The 18,687-nt window shown below is 38.2% G+C and overlaps 1 protein-coding gene across 1 annotated transcript; it reads right to left on the bottom strand.

The window, feature by feature from the left end:
• Positions 1–819: 819 nt before the first annotated feature.
• On the bottom strand, positions 820–17,227 carry CMTM6 (CKLF like MARVEL transmembrane domain containing 6). Its single transcript, XM_039843455.1, has 4 exons — positions 16,999–17,227; positions 8,620–8,796; positions 6,031–6,129; positions 820–3,430 (listed from the first exon to the last, which is right to left on the bottom strand). Exons 1-4 carry the CDS (start codon positions 17,134–17,136, stop codon positions 3,293–3,295), a joined length of 552 nt encoding a protein of 183 aa, XP_039699389.1. The 5' UTR covers positions 17,137–17,227; the 3' UTR covers positions 820–3,292.
• Between the last annotated feature and the right edge of the window lie 1,460 nt (positions 17,228–18,687).

Below are 18,687 nucleotides of genomic sequence, written 5' to 3'. Positions count from 1 at the left end.
CTGTCGTGCAAGCGATGAAGCCTGGAGATGCTGCCACAATCTCGCTATACCGGAAGGGTCAATCCTGAGGACCAAAACTCACAGCAGAAGGTGGAGAGGCAGAAAACCATGGAAAAAGCCTGAGTCCCTGAGGACAGCACTAAGCCACTGAATCTACCAGTCATGGAACTGTCGTACTTCCTGGGAAGTAAATCTGCTTTATTGTTTAAGACCCAGTTAATTAGGTTTTCTGCTCCTTGCACTTAACTGCATATTGATACAGTGCTCTTTATCAAAACAAAACATAAAATTCTGAAGAATGTACAAATTCCAGTGAGTTCTTGATGACTATAAAGACCTTGTTATTCTCTATAAGCTGGAGGCAGGAATTTTGCAAACTACACAAATAGTTGTGGTTTTACCAGAACCACGCTAGTTTTGCTTCACATTTTCCCAATCATTGAACAGTCCAAAAGAATTTGCCGATTTTGTTTTTAGCATTGCTGGCCGCATCGAGAAATGTGTTGGAGAGTCCAAATTTGATTCTTTGCAAGTATTGAAAGTCGTTTAGTCCATAACATTCCTTTATAATATTCCTTCATCCATGGCTTCCTAAAATTGTTTGAAAGTATATTCCAACTTGCCAACAAGAGGGACAGCCCGTGGGTAGGAACTGGGTTTGTTTCTTTTCTGCCCATGCCTCACACCTGGGTAGATCCACAGTCGAGGATTCTGTATACAAGTGTACTCACCACGGTTACAGAACCACCTCCTAGAACTCTGGAGAAAGCTTGCTTCTAAATATCACGCTTCTGTAGTAAGTTAACAACTACAAAGGTATGGACAGTAATATGGATTTATTTAAAGACTAAAAAATTTGACATTGAGAGAGATAAAAAAAGACCCACAGGATTTAAACTGATAAATACAAAAACGATTGGCTATAAACAATGTAAAAATACATTTCCCAGTCCCCAAAACAGAATATAATTTAAGTATAGCAATTATATATTTTTGTATTGTTTCCCTTATAATTTTTAAGAACCACTCTAAACAGTTTATTTGTATAAAATATAACATTAAATTTACTATAGATGTTAACAAAAATTATTTTAAATTTGAGTTTATTGAGTTTGCCTTTTTCTGTACATAACAGTAGTTTTGGCCCCAGGTTCTCCTTGAACGTTTTATTTACCACAATGGTCTCTTTACTCCGAAGTCCTTCTACAATAGAAGAGGGAGGCTAATCAGTCATGGATCTCCATAAAAAATAGTGTGAAGAAAGGTTCTAGAGTGACCAAAAATACCAGTGAATATATTATCTTTCTGAAAAGGAAAGGACTGAGTGGTCAGCAAAGAGACCCACTTCTACACCAATGAAACACTAGGAAGTGAAATCTCAGAACAACTAGAGCTTAAGCTCAATGCCAACAAGCTATATGTGAGGGGCCAGCTGAAGACATGGCCATCAACTCAACCAGACCCAAAGCATGCTACAGGCGCTGAGGTAGCCCAGATGGTTTGCTGTGAATCCCAGCTGGGTCTAGATGATATTCTATTCTTGAACCCAAGACCCAGACTCTTCCTCCTCTCCTGAATGGCACTCCCAGTAAAAACAGCATCTGTGATCAGTGTCATTATCTCCCAAGCAGGTAGTGGTGATATCACCACTCGCACTAGCATCCAGACTCTGACACAAATGAATAAGGTCCTGAGTCAGTGAGACAGAGTAGAAGCTATGTTTGGCCATAATGACCAATTTTTGAGACCCGCATTAGCCACAAAAGGCAGATGAGACATTAAAAAAGGATGGGGTCATTAAGCTGTCTCATTGGAAACATGATTCCACTCTTTCTGATGGAAAAGCTGGCCGCCTAGCCCAGGAGACCTCCACCAAAGTCCTGACGGACTTGACGCATGGGTTCAGTGCTGTAACACCAGTCCTGAGTCAAAAATCTTGGAGGAGGACAAGAAAGATCAACTCTGTGAACCACTTGATCAGAAAGGTTCTATCCCAAGTGCCTTGTCTGGCTGGCTCTAAGGCAGCCTGCCAGCAACGATTCTTCCAAATTATCAGAACTGGTTATGCAGTATCTCTTGACAATGGTTTGACTGCTCCCTTATACCATCATAGTATTAACCTCGGCAGGATTCTCTAGTTTTCTCTTTCTTAAGAAGGTCCCCTCCAAAGAGAAACTAGAGCAGTGCCTCTTTGGGAACAAGGATCATAGAGATCCTGCTAACACACTATGCAATTAAAAGGGTCCAAGATTCTGGAAAGACAACTGCCAACAAAAAAGAATCAGAGCCAGAGGCCCACCTCTGCCTGACAGTGAAGCATCTCAAATAGGTGAAAATCAAAGGCTGGGGTTTTAAAAAGATGACTGGCTCCAAAGAAAACACTAACGAAGACCTGGAGAGTTGTCTTAATTTCACTAGAAATAATCATATGCCGACAGGAGAATGAACCATTTTCTAACTCACAGTGTGAACTCATCTTGTCAGACACTTGGAAGGTGGTTGAAGCCTGCTTTTATAATTTCACTGTACTGCACAAAAGAATATCTTTCTTATCTTTGGTCCTTAGGCATGATATCAATTTCTTCCATTTTTCTATGTGTTATATACAAATCTTTTTTTTTTTACTTGATATCAACAATCAAAGTGCAGTATAAACATGGGGTTGCTGAAGGTGCTGCTTTTCTATATATAAAATATCAACATCTATACATTTTCTATTAGGTTATAAAAGAGTTAATATTATTCTAAAATGTTACAGCATAATTTTAAGGCTGAGTGAGATAAAGCGTTGGTATTATTTTTTAAGAAAAAATCTACACCAATATTTTAAATATTGAAGAATTTAAATATAAATTTTATCTAATCATAAAAAAAACTTATAGCTTAGCAAATTAACTTAAAAATGAAACAATTTCTAAATGAACTTAATCATGCTGTTTATACAGCTATAAAGCAAAATTTGAAAGCTAAGCTTAGTAACAATGACAGAATAATTTGTCACCAATTAAGCTTAAAGAAAACAATCGCTCTCACTTCCAAAAAAATAAACAAAAAAAAAAAAAAAAATTTCATTTGATACAGGTTTCAACTCTTATAAAAACAAAAACTCTCTGACCCAATTTGTGGTGACTGATACACAGTCCAATATTGATAAAACTGTCTTCCTGCCCCTCCCCTTGCTCTTCCCAAGAAGTGCAAGGTTTAACAATTACATAAAATGCACCAAGAGCTTCTGCTGAGGCTCAGGTACCTCGCGGTCGCTACCTTACACAACACCTGCTCCCTAGAGTCTTTAAGCATTAAGTGGCTCGGTGACGTTCTCTGTTTTAGTGGTTGGCTCAGGTTTTCTCAGCTGGGACTCCTGTCGTTTTTCATAGAACATAATGAGAAAGTCCAACAGGAACATAATACTTGCTAGAAATCCAAACACCTAAGGAAGAAAAAGGGGCAAAGGTTATGAGGAATTCTGGAATATAATTTCACATTTCCTACTTGGCTTTGAGAAGTTTCACACAAGCAAGACAATTCATCAATTTTATCTTATACACATTATCCTTAACTTTAGTGGGGGAAAAAAAATTTAAGGTCATCCAAAAGATGGAAAGTTACCAAAAAAAATTCCAGAATAATGGCTATTAGTTAAAGTCTCACAAAATACAAATGTCCTGTCTTATATGTGCATGTGTATGTGTGGGGTGCCAATCTATGAAACTGAGGTTATAGATGAAAAACAAAATCCTACGATATAAAACACAGGATTATTAGCAATAATCCAGCTGGACTGACCCACAGAAGAGATAAGGAACATATCTGAGTAGGCAGCTGAGCCTAGGTGAAAATGGAAAAAGTTATTAATATCAAAACAGAAATTCTATTTTGACGATATCTTTAGGTTAAATTAGCTAAAAAAATATTTTCCAGTTAATTGTCACATTCTAATGACACAACAATATGACGCCACCACCTACTTCCTCTTCCTTAAATCACTTCCTCATTGCATTCTTCTAACACATAATCGTTCTGAGAATTCTCTCAAGAGACAGAAGATCCGGTTCAAATTTAGCTTCTTCACTAGCTAAAACCCTTAAGGAAATGGGAACCGAAGATGTTCTCCGTAAAAAGTGAAAACTGATGTAGGTAACGGCTAAAATCCCTTCCAATTCCAACACTCCATCTCCATGATTTTTAACTTTTTATTTTAGTCTGCTGCAGTCTCTTGACCTTTTACACGCAGCCCCTCCACCCTAAAGATATGCATTCTACCTCATTTCACTGTAAAGCAAACTGAGCTCCAAATTCATTAATTAGCCCTGGTGTTCCCAACACATCCAACCTACATTTAATTATTAATCCCACTCCTAAAATCTAAGTATCTTCTCCCCTGATGGCTTCTACCCCATACTGGTCTGGCAAACTGAGTCAATGTGACCAGATGTCACATTGTCTGTGAAGCCAGCTTTGATCACCTCAGAGAGCTCCAGTCCACACAGGGCCCTCTACGCCATATAATCTTTCAGCTCTTTTGCGCACACATTTCACAATTTTGGGGGGGAAAATGGACTCCCTCGTTTGATTCTACAAAATTTTTCATAATTTAAATAACGCAAAAGGTAATTTCCAAGCACATTAAAAATGAGTTTTTAAACTACCAGTCACTCTTAAATATATTCAATGAAATCTAAATACTGTAACAATCTAATATATCATCTAATTAAAACGCATAAATAAGCTCTTCTTTAATAGCTAAGAATTTTATGCCACGCTTTTCCCCTCTCTGATCTCAACTTTTCCTCAACTTCCATTTCACTTTCTCCACAGGATTTTATAGTAACATAGTTGTATACTCAAAAATGTTTTCATCCCCCTTCCATACTCCTCTGCAACAAAAATATGTATATAAACTGAAATTAATCATAAGGCTCTACTGAAACTTTTTCTCTTCAATTGGTTCGTGTATCCATGGATAAATATTACTCATTGCTAGAATGAGTCGCAATTCAGCATTAATTTTTTTATGTTTTGTTTTTACACATGAGTGCTAAGAAACCATGAACGGGTAGATATATTACAGCCATGCAATTCTTGAACTCCTTTCAAGTTGTTCTAGCATAAAAAGTAGTTTTAATGATCTATTAGCTGACAACACAATTAATTACAACTGCAATTTTGTCATGAACAAAGTAGCAACTGAAAACCAGCAGACTTGCAAGAGAATTTGTTATCCAGTTGTTAGTAGTTCACATTCACAACACTGGTACCAATTCAGGTCTATGACCCTTGATTTGAAATTCTGAAATCCAAAAAAGCTATAAAAAACTCAGCTTTCATAATTTATTGGCTCAAAATTGAGCTGAGGCAGAGCTATCCCTTTTACTGTGAATATTCATATGCTTCAGAAATAGTAATATTCTGGAATACAGGACGCTGCCCAGGCCCTCTGCAAGTATTGTGTAATGAAGTAGATGCACAGTATTACCTTTCTAAAATCCAAAATATTCTGAATTCTAAAAAAAAATCTGCCTCCCCAAGGATTGCAGATAAAAACGTTTACTTATCTATTTATTAGGCTCCACTTTTAGATCATTTCTTCTGAGTATTCTCTACACCTAGAACAGTACCTGGCATGTAGGTATGTTTTCGTTGAAAAGAAAAGTAGAGAAATATAATAAAGTCAATTCTACGAAATTCTCTAGCAATAACATGCTCATATGTGGAGTAAATAGGTTTTTGTGAACAAAACTCAAATTCTAAAGACAGGTTCTAGGTTTCAAGGCCATGATATTTAAATCTATCATTATTCGCTTTTAGATCTTCTATTCAAAATTACACTAATAATGGGAGACCATCTAGGAATACCAGGTGCTGTAGGCGTAAAAAAATAAAAATAAACAAATAATAAAGAAAATTACACTAAAAAATAAGTTAAAAGACAAACTACTCTCCCATATTGTATAACCTGTCAAGTACTTTCCAGATTCCATATTTCTAATGAAACAAAAATAAGCAAGGATAAAAATATGAGGTACTTACAGTTGCAGCAAATTCAGCTGAAGTCCTGTCATGTGTGGAAACGAAAATGATGGACGCCAACAAAAACACAAGTCCTATCCCCACAGTAATATAAAAATCCTATAAATATACATAAAACACATAAGGAATACAGTATGGTTAGGTTAATGGAAACACATTTTAGTTTTTTACTTTTCAAAAACTTTAGTGCTGTACCTTTTCCTTCACACAACCCAAGTTTATATACTTTGACTTCTAATTTTTCAAAAAGCCAGGCATTCAATTAATACCCTGTAAAGGAACCCTATCCACACTTTGGACAGGGGATATTCAGAGAGTACAACACACAATAATGTACACAGTGAAAATGGTTTTTAAATCACTGAAACAAACATTAAAGCTTTACTTACAATGTTAGGTGAAAAGCAGAATATACAGTCTCTAATTACAACTATTTTAAATTTGAAAAATTACTTATTAATAGAAACAAAAGACCCCAAAGAAATATAATAAAATATTCACAAAAAAACATTTAAGGATAAAATGACTGATTTATTTCTTTTGTTTCCAGTACTTTTAAATCGGTATCTACTCAAAAATAACTTTTTAAATGATAAAGTTTGATGTAATAAATGTTTCACATTTTGTTTATAGTTAGACCTTTACGCTAAACTGGAAAATACTGTAATATTGTTTCTTGCCAAAAAGATCAGTGTTCTTAAAAACTACTGATGCAGCATTAAAGTAAAAACTAAAAATATGCTTATGGATACTGATACTGTTTTGCTGTTGAGAGATAGGAAATCAAAAAATGGTTTCAAAACTTAATATTTCAAACATCAATTTACACATTCAAAATACAAATCAATCAGTTTAGACACTGGTGATCTTTTCCCTTGTCCAAATCTTCAAATCTTCGCATACTTATCTGTAAAGGGTCATGAACACCTTTCAAAGATGATAGTAAACAAAAATTCTAAGGTATTCCCTCCGCATCCTCTTTTTAATATGTATTTCATAAAATGAATGAGCTCTGTTGCTGTCATTGTTACAGAGAGACTCCTGTGGTGACGTCTGCCATGACAGGATGGAGAGTTGCTAGGGCACTGGTTCCAGCTAAGATTTCGCTTAAGCTGCGTGACCGAATGCGCAGAGTGAGGGCTTTCCTGGGGTCAAATCTGTTTACTTTTACCCTAGCTGTAGAACTTTGGACAAGTTACTCAACCACCATGAACCTAAGTTTCCTCAACAGAAAAATGCAGCATTGAGGTGTGAGGATTCAAAACGCATAAATAAGCTCTGAATCACAGCACATTCAGTGCCTGGCACACGGACAGCAGATATTATCAGGTAAGATGAAAGAATGGTCATATATTGGCCTTACCAAGAACTGCGTATATGAGCTCATCAAAGATTTGATGGATCTGTTTTTCAAAGTTATCTTTTTAACTGTTTGGTATCAACTTTAAAAATGTTTTAAACCCAATAATTATTTTGGGTTTATTTTAAATAATTATTTTAAAAGGAGGTAATAGATTCCTGCAGCATAAAATTTAAGAAGTACAAAAAGGTTCATAGAAAAAAATAAATATCTTAGGTGTATAATCAATGACTCAATTCTTGCTTTCATTAATTAAAAACAAAAACATAACATAATCTTACTGCTTTGTATTTATCCTATTATTTCTTGTTCTTAATAGCTAAAAATTTATCCTAATTTTTTTTTTCACTTTTTATAAACTCCTCTCTTTCTTCTAATTGAAGTGACATGTATTTGACTTTTGGTTGGTTGATAGATGATGCTACACCAGGTTATTTCCTTCCTCTGTCCCTAGAATGTCACAGACATGCTTCTATCATAGCTGATTTATCCTAATTTTTACCTTTTCCCTCAGAGATGTGAATTCTTTTAATGTCAACCCTGACATGTACAATTCTTCACAAACCACTACTGATAATTCGAATGCTACTGAAAAAGTCAATTACTCAATTCTTTCTTCCTTAAATGCAGCACCTATGTGAATAAGCTCACATGTCATCTCACAAATCCATACTTTATTCAAATAAAAGTTCAGGGTCAGCACACTAAGTCTTTAGAAAGTTATGCATCTCTAATAAATGCCTTCTTAATTCACTTATAGACAACTATTTTCATAATAAAATCAAAACAAAATAGGTAGAATTACATGCTGTTATTTATAAACTCCAGAAATACAGCACATTAATTCATTACTTTTACCTCTCGTGTCTAGCATAATGACTGGCATATAATAGGTACACAATGAATAACTGTAGAACCAATGAGTGACACTCAAATTCAGAAATCAAAAGTGATACAACCCCAGTTTTTAAAAAAATATATCTAATGTGAATTAGATTAAACCACCAGTAATTGTAAACTATGGGTTGTATTTGTTGCTTTCACTCTAATTTCACTTTCTCCTTCTATCATTCCATTTGGCAGGGAAAACAGTTGCTTAAAGGCAGAATTGAAACAACTCTTATCACATTACTGAGTTTGGAAAGTGTTACTACTTTGAATAACAATACTATACCAGAGTCCAAAACAGCTACATTCTTGTTATAAGGATTATATTTTTTCATGCTTACCGATGACTTCACTTTGACGGCATCGACTCTGTCATAAACTGGAGTGCAGTACACAATCAGTATAAGGAGACTCAGCAGAAAGGCACTGCAACTTACAAATTCAAAAAAGTAAAGTCCTCCACACAAAGTGCATTGTGATACAACTTCTTCACAGATAAAGGCCAGCAGAGACAGCAACTACAAAAGAAACAAAAGATTTTACCAAGTGTTTTTCGGAGAAACCTACGGTAGTCAGAAAACACTATCTGTTCACTCAAATACTTATAAAGTGGAGACTATGGTAAACAAGATTACTAAATGGCTGATCAACACTGAACTTACAGTCTGGTTGCCTTGAAGGGAGTATAGGTATGCAAATAATTAATAACTACCATGCACTATAGAATAGGGGGGGAACAGGGTGTTGTTATAAAAGCACACAAGAGAGGCATTCAACCCGGGGGTCAAGAAAGGCTTCCTGAAGGAAAGCTGAGATCTGAAAGATAGTAGAGTCAGGGTTAAAGAAAGCGAAAGAAGTTCTAGGCAGAGAAGCAGTACATATAAAGACCTAGAGGTAAGAGAGCATGGCACCCTTCTACTCCAACGCACACCCATACGTCCTACTACCCACGAATGAACTGTGGAAGCAACTTGAGTCACCATGGCTGAAGTTTTCAGTCTGTGAAAGGGGATGGCAGCACGGAAAAGATTAAATGAGACTAGAGAGGTAAGCAGAGGCCAGATCTAAATGTCCTCTTTAACTAGTTTAAGAAATCTGGACTTTAAGGGTTTTAAAGCAAAGGGTGACATGATCGGGTTTATGCTTTTAGTAGTTCTCGACTGGCTACAATACAGAGAAGGGGCTGGAGGAAGGGCAAAACTTGGGGCAGATATCCAGTTGGGAAGCTGATTTAGGAAATATCAGGGGGAAAGAAGAGTGCCCCGGGTGGGTAGCAGTAGTCATGGAGAAGAGTGGCTAATCAGGGAAAGATTCGGTAGAAGTCCTTACCATACAGGATGAATCTGAACAGAGTAGGAAACAAGACATATGTATTTTAAGCATTTTAACTTCGTATAGAAATGCACACTTATTCACCAGTCATTTGAAGCAGGCCTTTGAGTCTGAGCCTACCGACTGGAATTCCACATCATGTTTTCTGCATTAATCACTTTCGTCATTTCTGACTACCACGTCCAGACTTATGTTATGTTATTTGAAGTGGCAAAAGATCTTGGACAGAATACAGAACCCTTCTAGAGCTGGACTAGTTTTACTAGTCTTTCACAGTTGTCTTGCTCTTACTTAATTCCATAAGCACCTGGTTTCAGTAACTTTAGTAACTTATTTTTTGATCTTTCCAAAGCATTCAATTTAGTTTTCTCAGAAACAATTCTTTTTCACCCTCAATTTTAGTCTGTGTAATATTTAACGAAATGTTTAATTGATATAAACCAGTCTTGGAATAACACAAGTCAACTGACGGCAGAGGTAGGAGTGAAGAGAGCTCCAGAGGGGTTTACTTGGTCATGGCTGTCCGTGATAAAACAGGTGTGGGTCAAAATGCTTTTTTTTTTGTACTGAATGGGGAATAGTTAACTACTCTGGCTGTTGATTCAGCAACTCAATTAAGTGCAAGTGAGTTTTAAAGTGCTCTCACTGCAGAAATAAGAGGGGATTTTTTCCCCTTCTTTTTAAGAGATGAGGGTGTCGGGGAGAGAATAAATTCAGTTTTAAATATGCTGTGTATGGGCGGTCTGTGGAAGAGTTAGGTGGAGCTGTCTATCAGGCAAATGAGTGTGTGTGGGCTTGGCAGCTCAGGGGAGAGGTCTGAGGTGGAGATAAAGATGTGGCAGTCGGCTGTGAGATCACCCAGAATGAGGAAAGTCTGCCTTGTGCAGAACTCCGAGGAACCCCAAGATTTAAGGAGACACCAGCAAAGGACAATTAGGAGCAGCAGTCCATGCAGGAGTAGACCAAGAAAAAAGTATTTCTACGAAGAGAAAGTAATCAAAGAGTACTAAATGCTGCTTAGGTACTTAGGGGTCAGGAAAGAACCATACTGAAACACTTAATTAGAGCTGTAAGAAGGTTGCTGGTGACATCGGCAAAAACAATTTCAGTGTAGTCAGCTAGATTACAGTACTGCATATTGGGAAGTGAAATAGAGACAGCACAGGCAAGAAGTGTACTTTCAAAAGAGCAGCCAGATAGGGCAGCAGTGGATGAGGTCAAAGGGAAGGGAATTTCAAGCTGGAAGAGATCTGCTTGTGTTAAAATACTTAGGCCGAAACCAGTAAGATTAGGTGGGTCTAAAGACAGGAAGAAATGAGGTTCTCTAAAGGCAGGATTCAGAGCTCAGGTCTGAGGCTAACTCTTCTCAAGAAACAGGAGGGAAGAGAATGAAGAGAGTTTCACTTGGGCAGTTTGTGTAGGTTTTGTGGAATCGGAGGGAGTTTCCTTCTGAGAGTTAAAACGATCAAAATAACTGATGACCCAAGTCAAAGCCTATCGGGAAATGCCATCTGAATCTGACCCAAGGCAGGCCAGTAGAAGCAACCAGATATATTCAGAGCAACAAGACTGATACAAAACTGACAGACACATTTCACAGTGTATAATGAAAATTTTATCCTACGAAACATTTTCATACAAAAGAGGTCAATGGTACAGCTGCTCTGGGAAAGAGTTTAGAAGTTTCTTTAAAAACTAAGCATGCAGCTGCCATCTGACCCAGCAATTACATTCCTCAAGTCTGCATCCGACCAAGAGAAATAAAAACATATGGTCATGTGAAAACTGGTACATGAATGTCCGTAACAATTTTACTCATAATAGCCCCATACTGGAAACAATCAAGATGTCCTTCCATGGTTAAGGAAACTGGTAGGTACAGACATACCACGGACTACTACTTAGCCATAAAAAGGAACAAACTCGATACATGCAACAACCTAGAAGAATTTCCAGAGACTTACGCAAAGTGAAAAAATCCAATCTCAAAAGGTTAAGTACTGCATGACTCCATTTATATAACATTTCTCAAATAAAAATTACAGAGATGGAGAACAAATTATCGGTGCCCAGAAGAGGAAAGGCTACAGAGCGGAAGCATGAGGGAACCCTGCGGTGATGGAAAGTTCTGTATCTTGATTGTGGTAGTGATCATAAGAAGCTACACATGTGATCAAACTGCACAGGAAGAAAACATACACATATGCATGCACGTGCATGCACAGGACCTCCCTGTACGTTTTTTCCAAGTTCCTGTGAATTTATAATTATTTCAAAACAAAAATTTTTTAAAAAGATCAAATCTAAATTGGTATCTAAGTCTCTCGGGGATTTTTCTCCCCTCCCACTGGGCAATACAAAATTCATATATCTCTACAACTGAAAAGAATCTACACGAGGACAAAAATAGATCCTAAGCTAGGAGTAGAGTGAAGCATAAAATAGTCTGGTATATCCCAAACAACTTCCTTCAGACAGACATTAGGTGAGGTATTCCCAATCATTAAACCACAGGAAATAAAGTGACACACCAAGACAAATTCCAGAAGGCCACTGTGTAAAGGTACTTCCTTAGTCTCCTGTATTTATAATTACAGGATGGGTTTTTACAATGACTAGAGTATAATAAAATACTAAATATCTAATATTCCATTTTTCTTATTCCAGCCTCTATGTTAAATCTTGTCCAAGTTTTAGGTTTTTCTCTATGAGAAATTTGCAAAATATACCTCAATTGTATAAAAGTCAATTAACTGTGAAAGGATATCGGCCTAAGGCTCTAATTGGGGTAACAGTTGATCTTGAACCATTCTTATTGCAATAATTAGATTACCAGGAACACTTATCCATACAGACTGTATGACAAAAGAATCTTATCTGTAGTAAAAATAAAGACTGCTTGTCTATTCTTGTAAGAAAAGAGCAGGATCCAGCTCAGCCAGAAGCAATGTCAAATCATTACAAGTCCTGTTTCAAACTTAATTAACAAGAATCGTTCTTACTAAACTTAAAGACTCAGAGCAATATTAAGAGGAGGGTTCTGCATGGGCACCCTAAGAGACTGGAGGAGTATACTATAAAGTTTGGACATCTACTAATTCCTATTCCCAGTTAAAGGCCAAGAAATTAGCACTGCAAGCTATATTCAGTATGAAATTTCCTCCTAACTCCCCATCTCTGATGCTATTAAGCTTCCTTTATAATCTCCCACAGCACTACACAGTCTGTAGTGCAAATTAAAGTGATCATTTTGTAATATATACAAATACTAAATCATTATTTGTATACCTGAAACTAATATAATGTTACATGTCAATTATACCTCAATAAAAAAATTTAAAAGTATTTGAGTATTATATGCAGCATTATAACATGCATAGGAACATGTAATGACAGAGCAACAAAATCAATGTACAAGAAACAATAAGAACGCAATGTATTCTGTACCTCATAATTGAGCATTCATTATATCTAAGTTCAGGAAACCTCAGGAAAATGTTCAGATCCACCTGGACTAAGAACAGCTGGAGAAGGATGAGTAAAAAAGCGAAATTCAAACTAGAGCAAAGTGACGCCAAGGATCTGTACCAGCACAGGACAGTCCAGGAGGGGAAGGCGCGGGGGAAGTACAGATTCATGCAGGCATGAATTTGCATGGTATGCCCAAAAGGGGTAATAAGGCAATTGGCCTAAGTGGATGGGGAGTGAAGAGCAAAATGGTCATGGTGTTGGGTGTGGTTGTGATGGTCATGCCAGGGAGTATGGACTTCTAGATGGACAACGACAGGGACCGCCTAACTGATTTAGTTGGTTAGAAAACAAGAGGAACAGAGGGCTGGGTGGGGCCTGAAAGAATGGGGATATCAGTTCAAGAGTAGGCGGAAAAGAGTAACTGGCACCATACGAGTGAGTCTGAGAAGTAAACACAGTCCAAACTGTTAAATGGTGATGCTGGGGGGTAAGAAAGTGTGAGGGCTACAGTGTGGCTTATTTTAATCATATTTTTTACTTGACTTTTTTGGTAAGCAATTTTTTTACTTAAAAAAAATTGCAAAAGTTAAGGAAAAGAAGAATATCAAAAAATAGGTAGTCACCAGCAATAAATACCAAAGTGGTTAAGGAGAGGAAAAGAGATAAGGCCCACTGAATTGGGTAAGGAAATAATGGTGAGTGTAACTTGTAAGTTTCTGGCGATCAGTGTTGCTCTCAATAGCATGAAGACATCATATGAAATATTGCTTACTAAATATCAAGCTCCAAATCTAACAACAGGACACCTAATGCAGCTCCTTCTAATGACATAAAATTTTACCCAAATGCAATTAAAGGAATCATCAAGCTTTTAGAGTTGGAAGGGTCTGGAGAGCATATAGCCTCACCCTCTTCTTTACAAATGATGGGTTAAACTCTGACAGGCTAAGTCCCAAGTTAGCCAAGAACAGACAAGAACCCAGGTCTCCTGACTCCCACTCTATACTTGTTCCTCCCATAAAACACTACTTACTAAGTTCATTTATGACTACATATGTCTGTGTAGGTTTTCCTATAAGATTGAGTTTTTGAGGTTACAACCATAGTTTTGTGCGTTTCCCCCTTTTGCTGTTAAATCATATATTAAAAACAATTTGCTAGGGCCAACACATTTGGGAAAAGATGGTCTTACGGTTCTAATGACTGAAACATTCAGATACCCTGTGTCTCTCTCCATTTCAATTTTACTACCTTTTCTGAAACTTCAGTCTTCCTAAAATTAAGTCATTATACTAAATACGAATTCTCCATCATCTGTCTTTAACAGTCTACTACAAAAAAAAATTTCTTAGAAAAATAACCTTTTAGTGTTTGCCATTAGTTAGTTATAAGACTCCATCTACAAAATTATATTTGTGAATGAATGAACTTGCTATTAAAAACCTTGTAGTCATATGCAAAGTTCAAGTAAACTAATCTGTCAGCCAGAAGTGAGGCTAGGTCTCCCTTAGGCAAACATTTACTCCCAAAGGTTCAAGGATAAAATTTGCTGACATTATGGATCTTCCGCAAGGTAAAAATAGAGCATTTCAATTTTAGCACCTAACAATTTTCAGATTTAAATAATGAAAAGAACACCAACAGAAGATAAATTGCTTCTAAGTGATTTGTTTCTTGGCACTTATAGAGTAACATTTATAATTAATAAATTTAAATCACTGGTGAATTTTAAATCAAACTGCTTGTTTGAACAGTCATTATAATCACAGTACTGTGCAGCCATCAGGACACTCAACTGGTACCATAAACACAATGGCAGCCTGTTGCAGAAAGAAATATTATGCATATTTATATTATTGCACCAGCTAATTAGGAATTAGGTTGCCAAATGCCAATTCTCTCCTTAAAACAAACTCCCTCAAAAGTAATAACAACAATAAAACCCTCACAAAATAAAATGCATGGGCATAAGGACCAATCTAAGAATAGAATAAACTGATAATAAACTGCATAAATTTAGGACTGCAGTTGACTCCTTACATTGAATTCCTAGCTGAACCTTTATTTCCTCTTCAGCTCTGAAAGGGTAGGTGGTAATTAGAGGATACTTACGTTGTAGACAAGCCTTTGACAAAATTAAAGTCATACATGAAGGTGGACACAGCTACACAACTCCAAGATGCTGTAACTCAAGAGTTACCTACATACAACTCAAGAGCTAGTTACACTCTTCTCTCACCTCCCCTTCTGTGTTTGCAGGCTCCACTCTCTATCCTTTTGGTGTTCAGCTCTGTATCAGCACAACCCTCAGAGGTCTGTAAAAATCCTGAGTGGAAAGAACCTCAGAGGAAATCCAATTCAACCTCCTCAGACTCTTAAGAATTTCCTAAGTACACAGTGTCTGGTTTTTAAGTTTTAAAGCAAGGTTCCTTTCTCTTCTGGGGACTCAGAATCTGATAAGATAAATGGATCCAGAACAGTATACCCAAAGAAAGAATGCACTACATTTTCAAAGAAAAAATAACAACAACTGAAAATAGGAGATTTAATGGGCAACAGACCAATACTGATGATGTCTTTTGAGCAGTAAGAATGCTTCAGATGAATATTAATTCTTTTTGGTAGAAAGAGATCTTTTCAAATAGAAACATTTTAGCTCTACTGCAGAGAAACAAATCTAAAAGTCACGTGAGCGCTGACAAGAAGAGCAGAAGGAAACAATTCTGAGTAGAAGGAATAGCTAATACAAAAGAACAAAGGCAGGAGGGGGCCCCTGATGCTTGGTGGTAAGAACCGAAAGGTTGCCAGTGTAGAACTACCTAAAAGGAGGCTGGACGGACAGAGCCAGACCCTCTTGGATTCCAAAGGCCACAGTGTCACTTGCCTCCGAGTGATTTCCCAATTATTCCCATATGATTTTGGTGGCTCAAGAGAAGTGTTAGTGTCCTGACTGCTGTCTTTCTATTCAATAAAAATAGGTCATCTGATTTCTAAGAACATAAGTTCTGATTATCTGAGTTCTAAGAATTTAAGTTCTTCCCAAGGAAAATAACTGTCTAGTTTTACTTACAATGATTAAAAAACAAAACAAAACAAAACCAACCCATAAGCATTCTAGCAGTCTCGTTTTTCCTTGCAGAAAATGTCACTCATTGTTGATTAAAACTGAATATAGCTCAATGTGTGTAAATGGAATTAAAATTTAAATCTCAAAGATGTTTTAACATTTTCACTAATAGGTTTAAGGTACCTTCACTACCTAAACTGAAACTCAATGAAATTGAAAATACCATGCCCTAGTTCGGCTACCTACACACAAACACAAAAAGCTGTCCTTTTGCCTCTGGACTTCGTACACACACGCCCATTCAGAAACAGTTGTTTTCTAGTCGATATAAAACTTTTGGGAGACAATTTATTTATTGGACACACATATCTCAATGCCGTGAGTGGTATGGGAAGACTCTGTCCACCAAATTAAACTACCCCCATGGGCTCGCACCAGGAAAACAGCAAGAAAGATAAACAAGAAGCACGTCGTAGTCTAAATACAGGCACTTTGGGAGACAATACAGAGTAAGAGCTGGAGAAGAATCGAAGGTGGCTAGAGAAGAGTGAATGAAATAAGTCTGTGTCTCACTTACGTCTCCTCCGACGCATTTCCTGGGCCCGCCTAACACACTCGCGGGCCCTAGGTCGCATTCGGCGACCTAGCGGGGGAGAGATCTGGGGATAAGGGGTCGCCCGTTGGGCGGCGGAGGGTAACGCCCCCGCCCCGGGTGGAGAGGGGAGGAACTCGGGTGTGGAAACGGCCGCTTCCTCAACAACTAAGTTGACCTCCCAAGCAGACAGGCCGATGGCCCAGGGGCCAGGCCCCCCTCCCAGGCCCAGGCTCGCCGCCCTGGCCACGGGCTCACCAGCTGCGAGAGTTTGAGCACACGCTGCGGCAACTTGAGCCGGCCCAGGAAGAAGTAGGCGGCGAGGCCGCTCCGGGCGCCCCTGGCAGGGGCCGGGTGTTCCTCCGTGGTAGCTCTGTATACGGCTCCGTTCTCCATCTCCCAGGGCCCAAGAACACAACGACCACAGACCTGGCGGTGCAGATCTCACCGACTCCAAAAGTCCGCAGGCGGGGCCGTCACTTCCTGGGCCTCCGCCCTGACTTCCGGCCGACTCCGCCCTTCTCCGACGCCAGTCTCGCCCCGCCCCTTCTCTGGCCCCGCCCCCTGCCGCCTCTAGGCCCACCAACCTCTTCTCAGGCCTTTAAAGAACTGAGATGGACTTTCATGCAAAGGAATAGCAAGTACAAATGTCCTGGGGACCAAATGAACTTAGCTCATTCTGAAACCAAAGGCTGGTGTGGCTAGGGCTAAGCAAAGGAGAAAGAGAGGAGACAAAATTGGAGATGCAGGCAGAGGCCAGATAATGTAGGGGCCTTGCAGAGCAAGGGAAGAAATTGGATTTCAAGTGCAGCGGGTTGTCTGGGAGCGCTTTGAGGATTGCTACCTTCTGCACTTCTCTTAATTTCTGTTAGGTTTACTTGTCAACATCATTAAGTTTACTTGTCTTCCCGTTCAGCTGCTATAGTCACGTGTTAATTTTGTGTGCACCTAAACTCATCAAGGAGTGTAATTGTATTTTAGCAACTAAGTTGATTGAGCTACATGTCAGGCACACATTTTCTCTACGACGATACAATGTAGGTACTATCATTACTTTCATTTTGCAGATGAGAAAACGGAGGCCAAGAGGCTGAGGTTCATAGACCAGGTCAAACAGCTAGGGGCAGCTGGAGGCAGGCCTAGGCAATCTGACTTGAAACCTTGCTCCTTACCACTAAACCAGCAAATCTCACCTCTAACCGGTCTCTCTATTAGGGACTCAAAACCCATGGAAGAGGGGAGAGGTTACTGCTATCATCTGCTTCCACGTTTATCTTCTTTCCAAAGCCTCCCTTTCTTCTTCCAGTAACAAAACAAAAGCTCCCATTCAAATGAATAGAGACAAGTAGATATTACTTTGCTGGGTCTGTCTACTGCCAGCCAAAATTATCTGGTGTTGATTAAAAGCATTCTAAATGTCCTGCAGAGTCCAAGCAGCCACCAATCCTGTCCAGTAAAATGAGGCCACTGTGTTTCACCAGGGATACAAGGATTTACTGTCCTGTTATTCTTCGAGTCACCACCATCCCAGAGTAGACACTACTGAAATTTACTTTGAAATTCATCCAGAAAAATAAGATGGGTTGATGAATACAGAGGTGGATAAAAGGATAGACTTGTGATAAAGCAATGTCGTTAAAGCTGTAGTATATAGGTGTCCACTGTACAATTATTTCAACTCTTCTGTGTATTTGAACATTTTCAAAATAAAATATTGAGGGAAAGTTATAAGGAAAAAGGACACTCTGAGACAGGAGAGAAGATGAACAAACTCTCTCAACCCTCTTGGTTCATTTAAGGTGCACATGGACAGTTCTATAACGGTCTCTGCTTCTTTCTGTTTGAATTTAGTAGAGGATAAGAATTTAGCCTGTGATTCACAGACTTCAGGGTACATAAGAATCATCTGGGTGTTTAACTAAAAAATAAAGATTCTTAGAAATCCAG

Source organism: Pteropus medius, unplaced genomic scaffold, assembly GCF_902729225.1.
Source record: "Pteropus medius unplaced genomic scaffold, Ma_sr-lr_union100, whole genome shotgun sequence".
Taxonomy (NCBI): Eukaryota; Metazoa; Chordata; class Mammalia; order Chiroptera; family Pteropodidae; genus Pteropus; species Pteropus medius.
The sequence above is the reverse complement of the archived record's forward strand: the minus strand, read 5'-3'. Positions and strand labels throughout refer to the sequence as shown.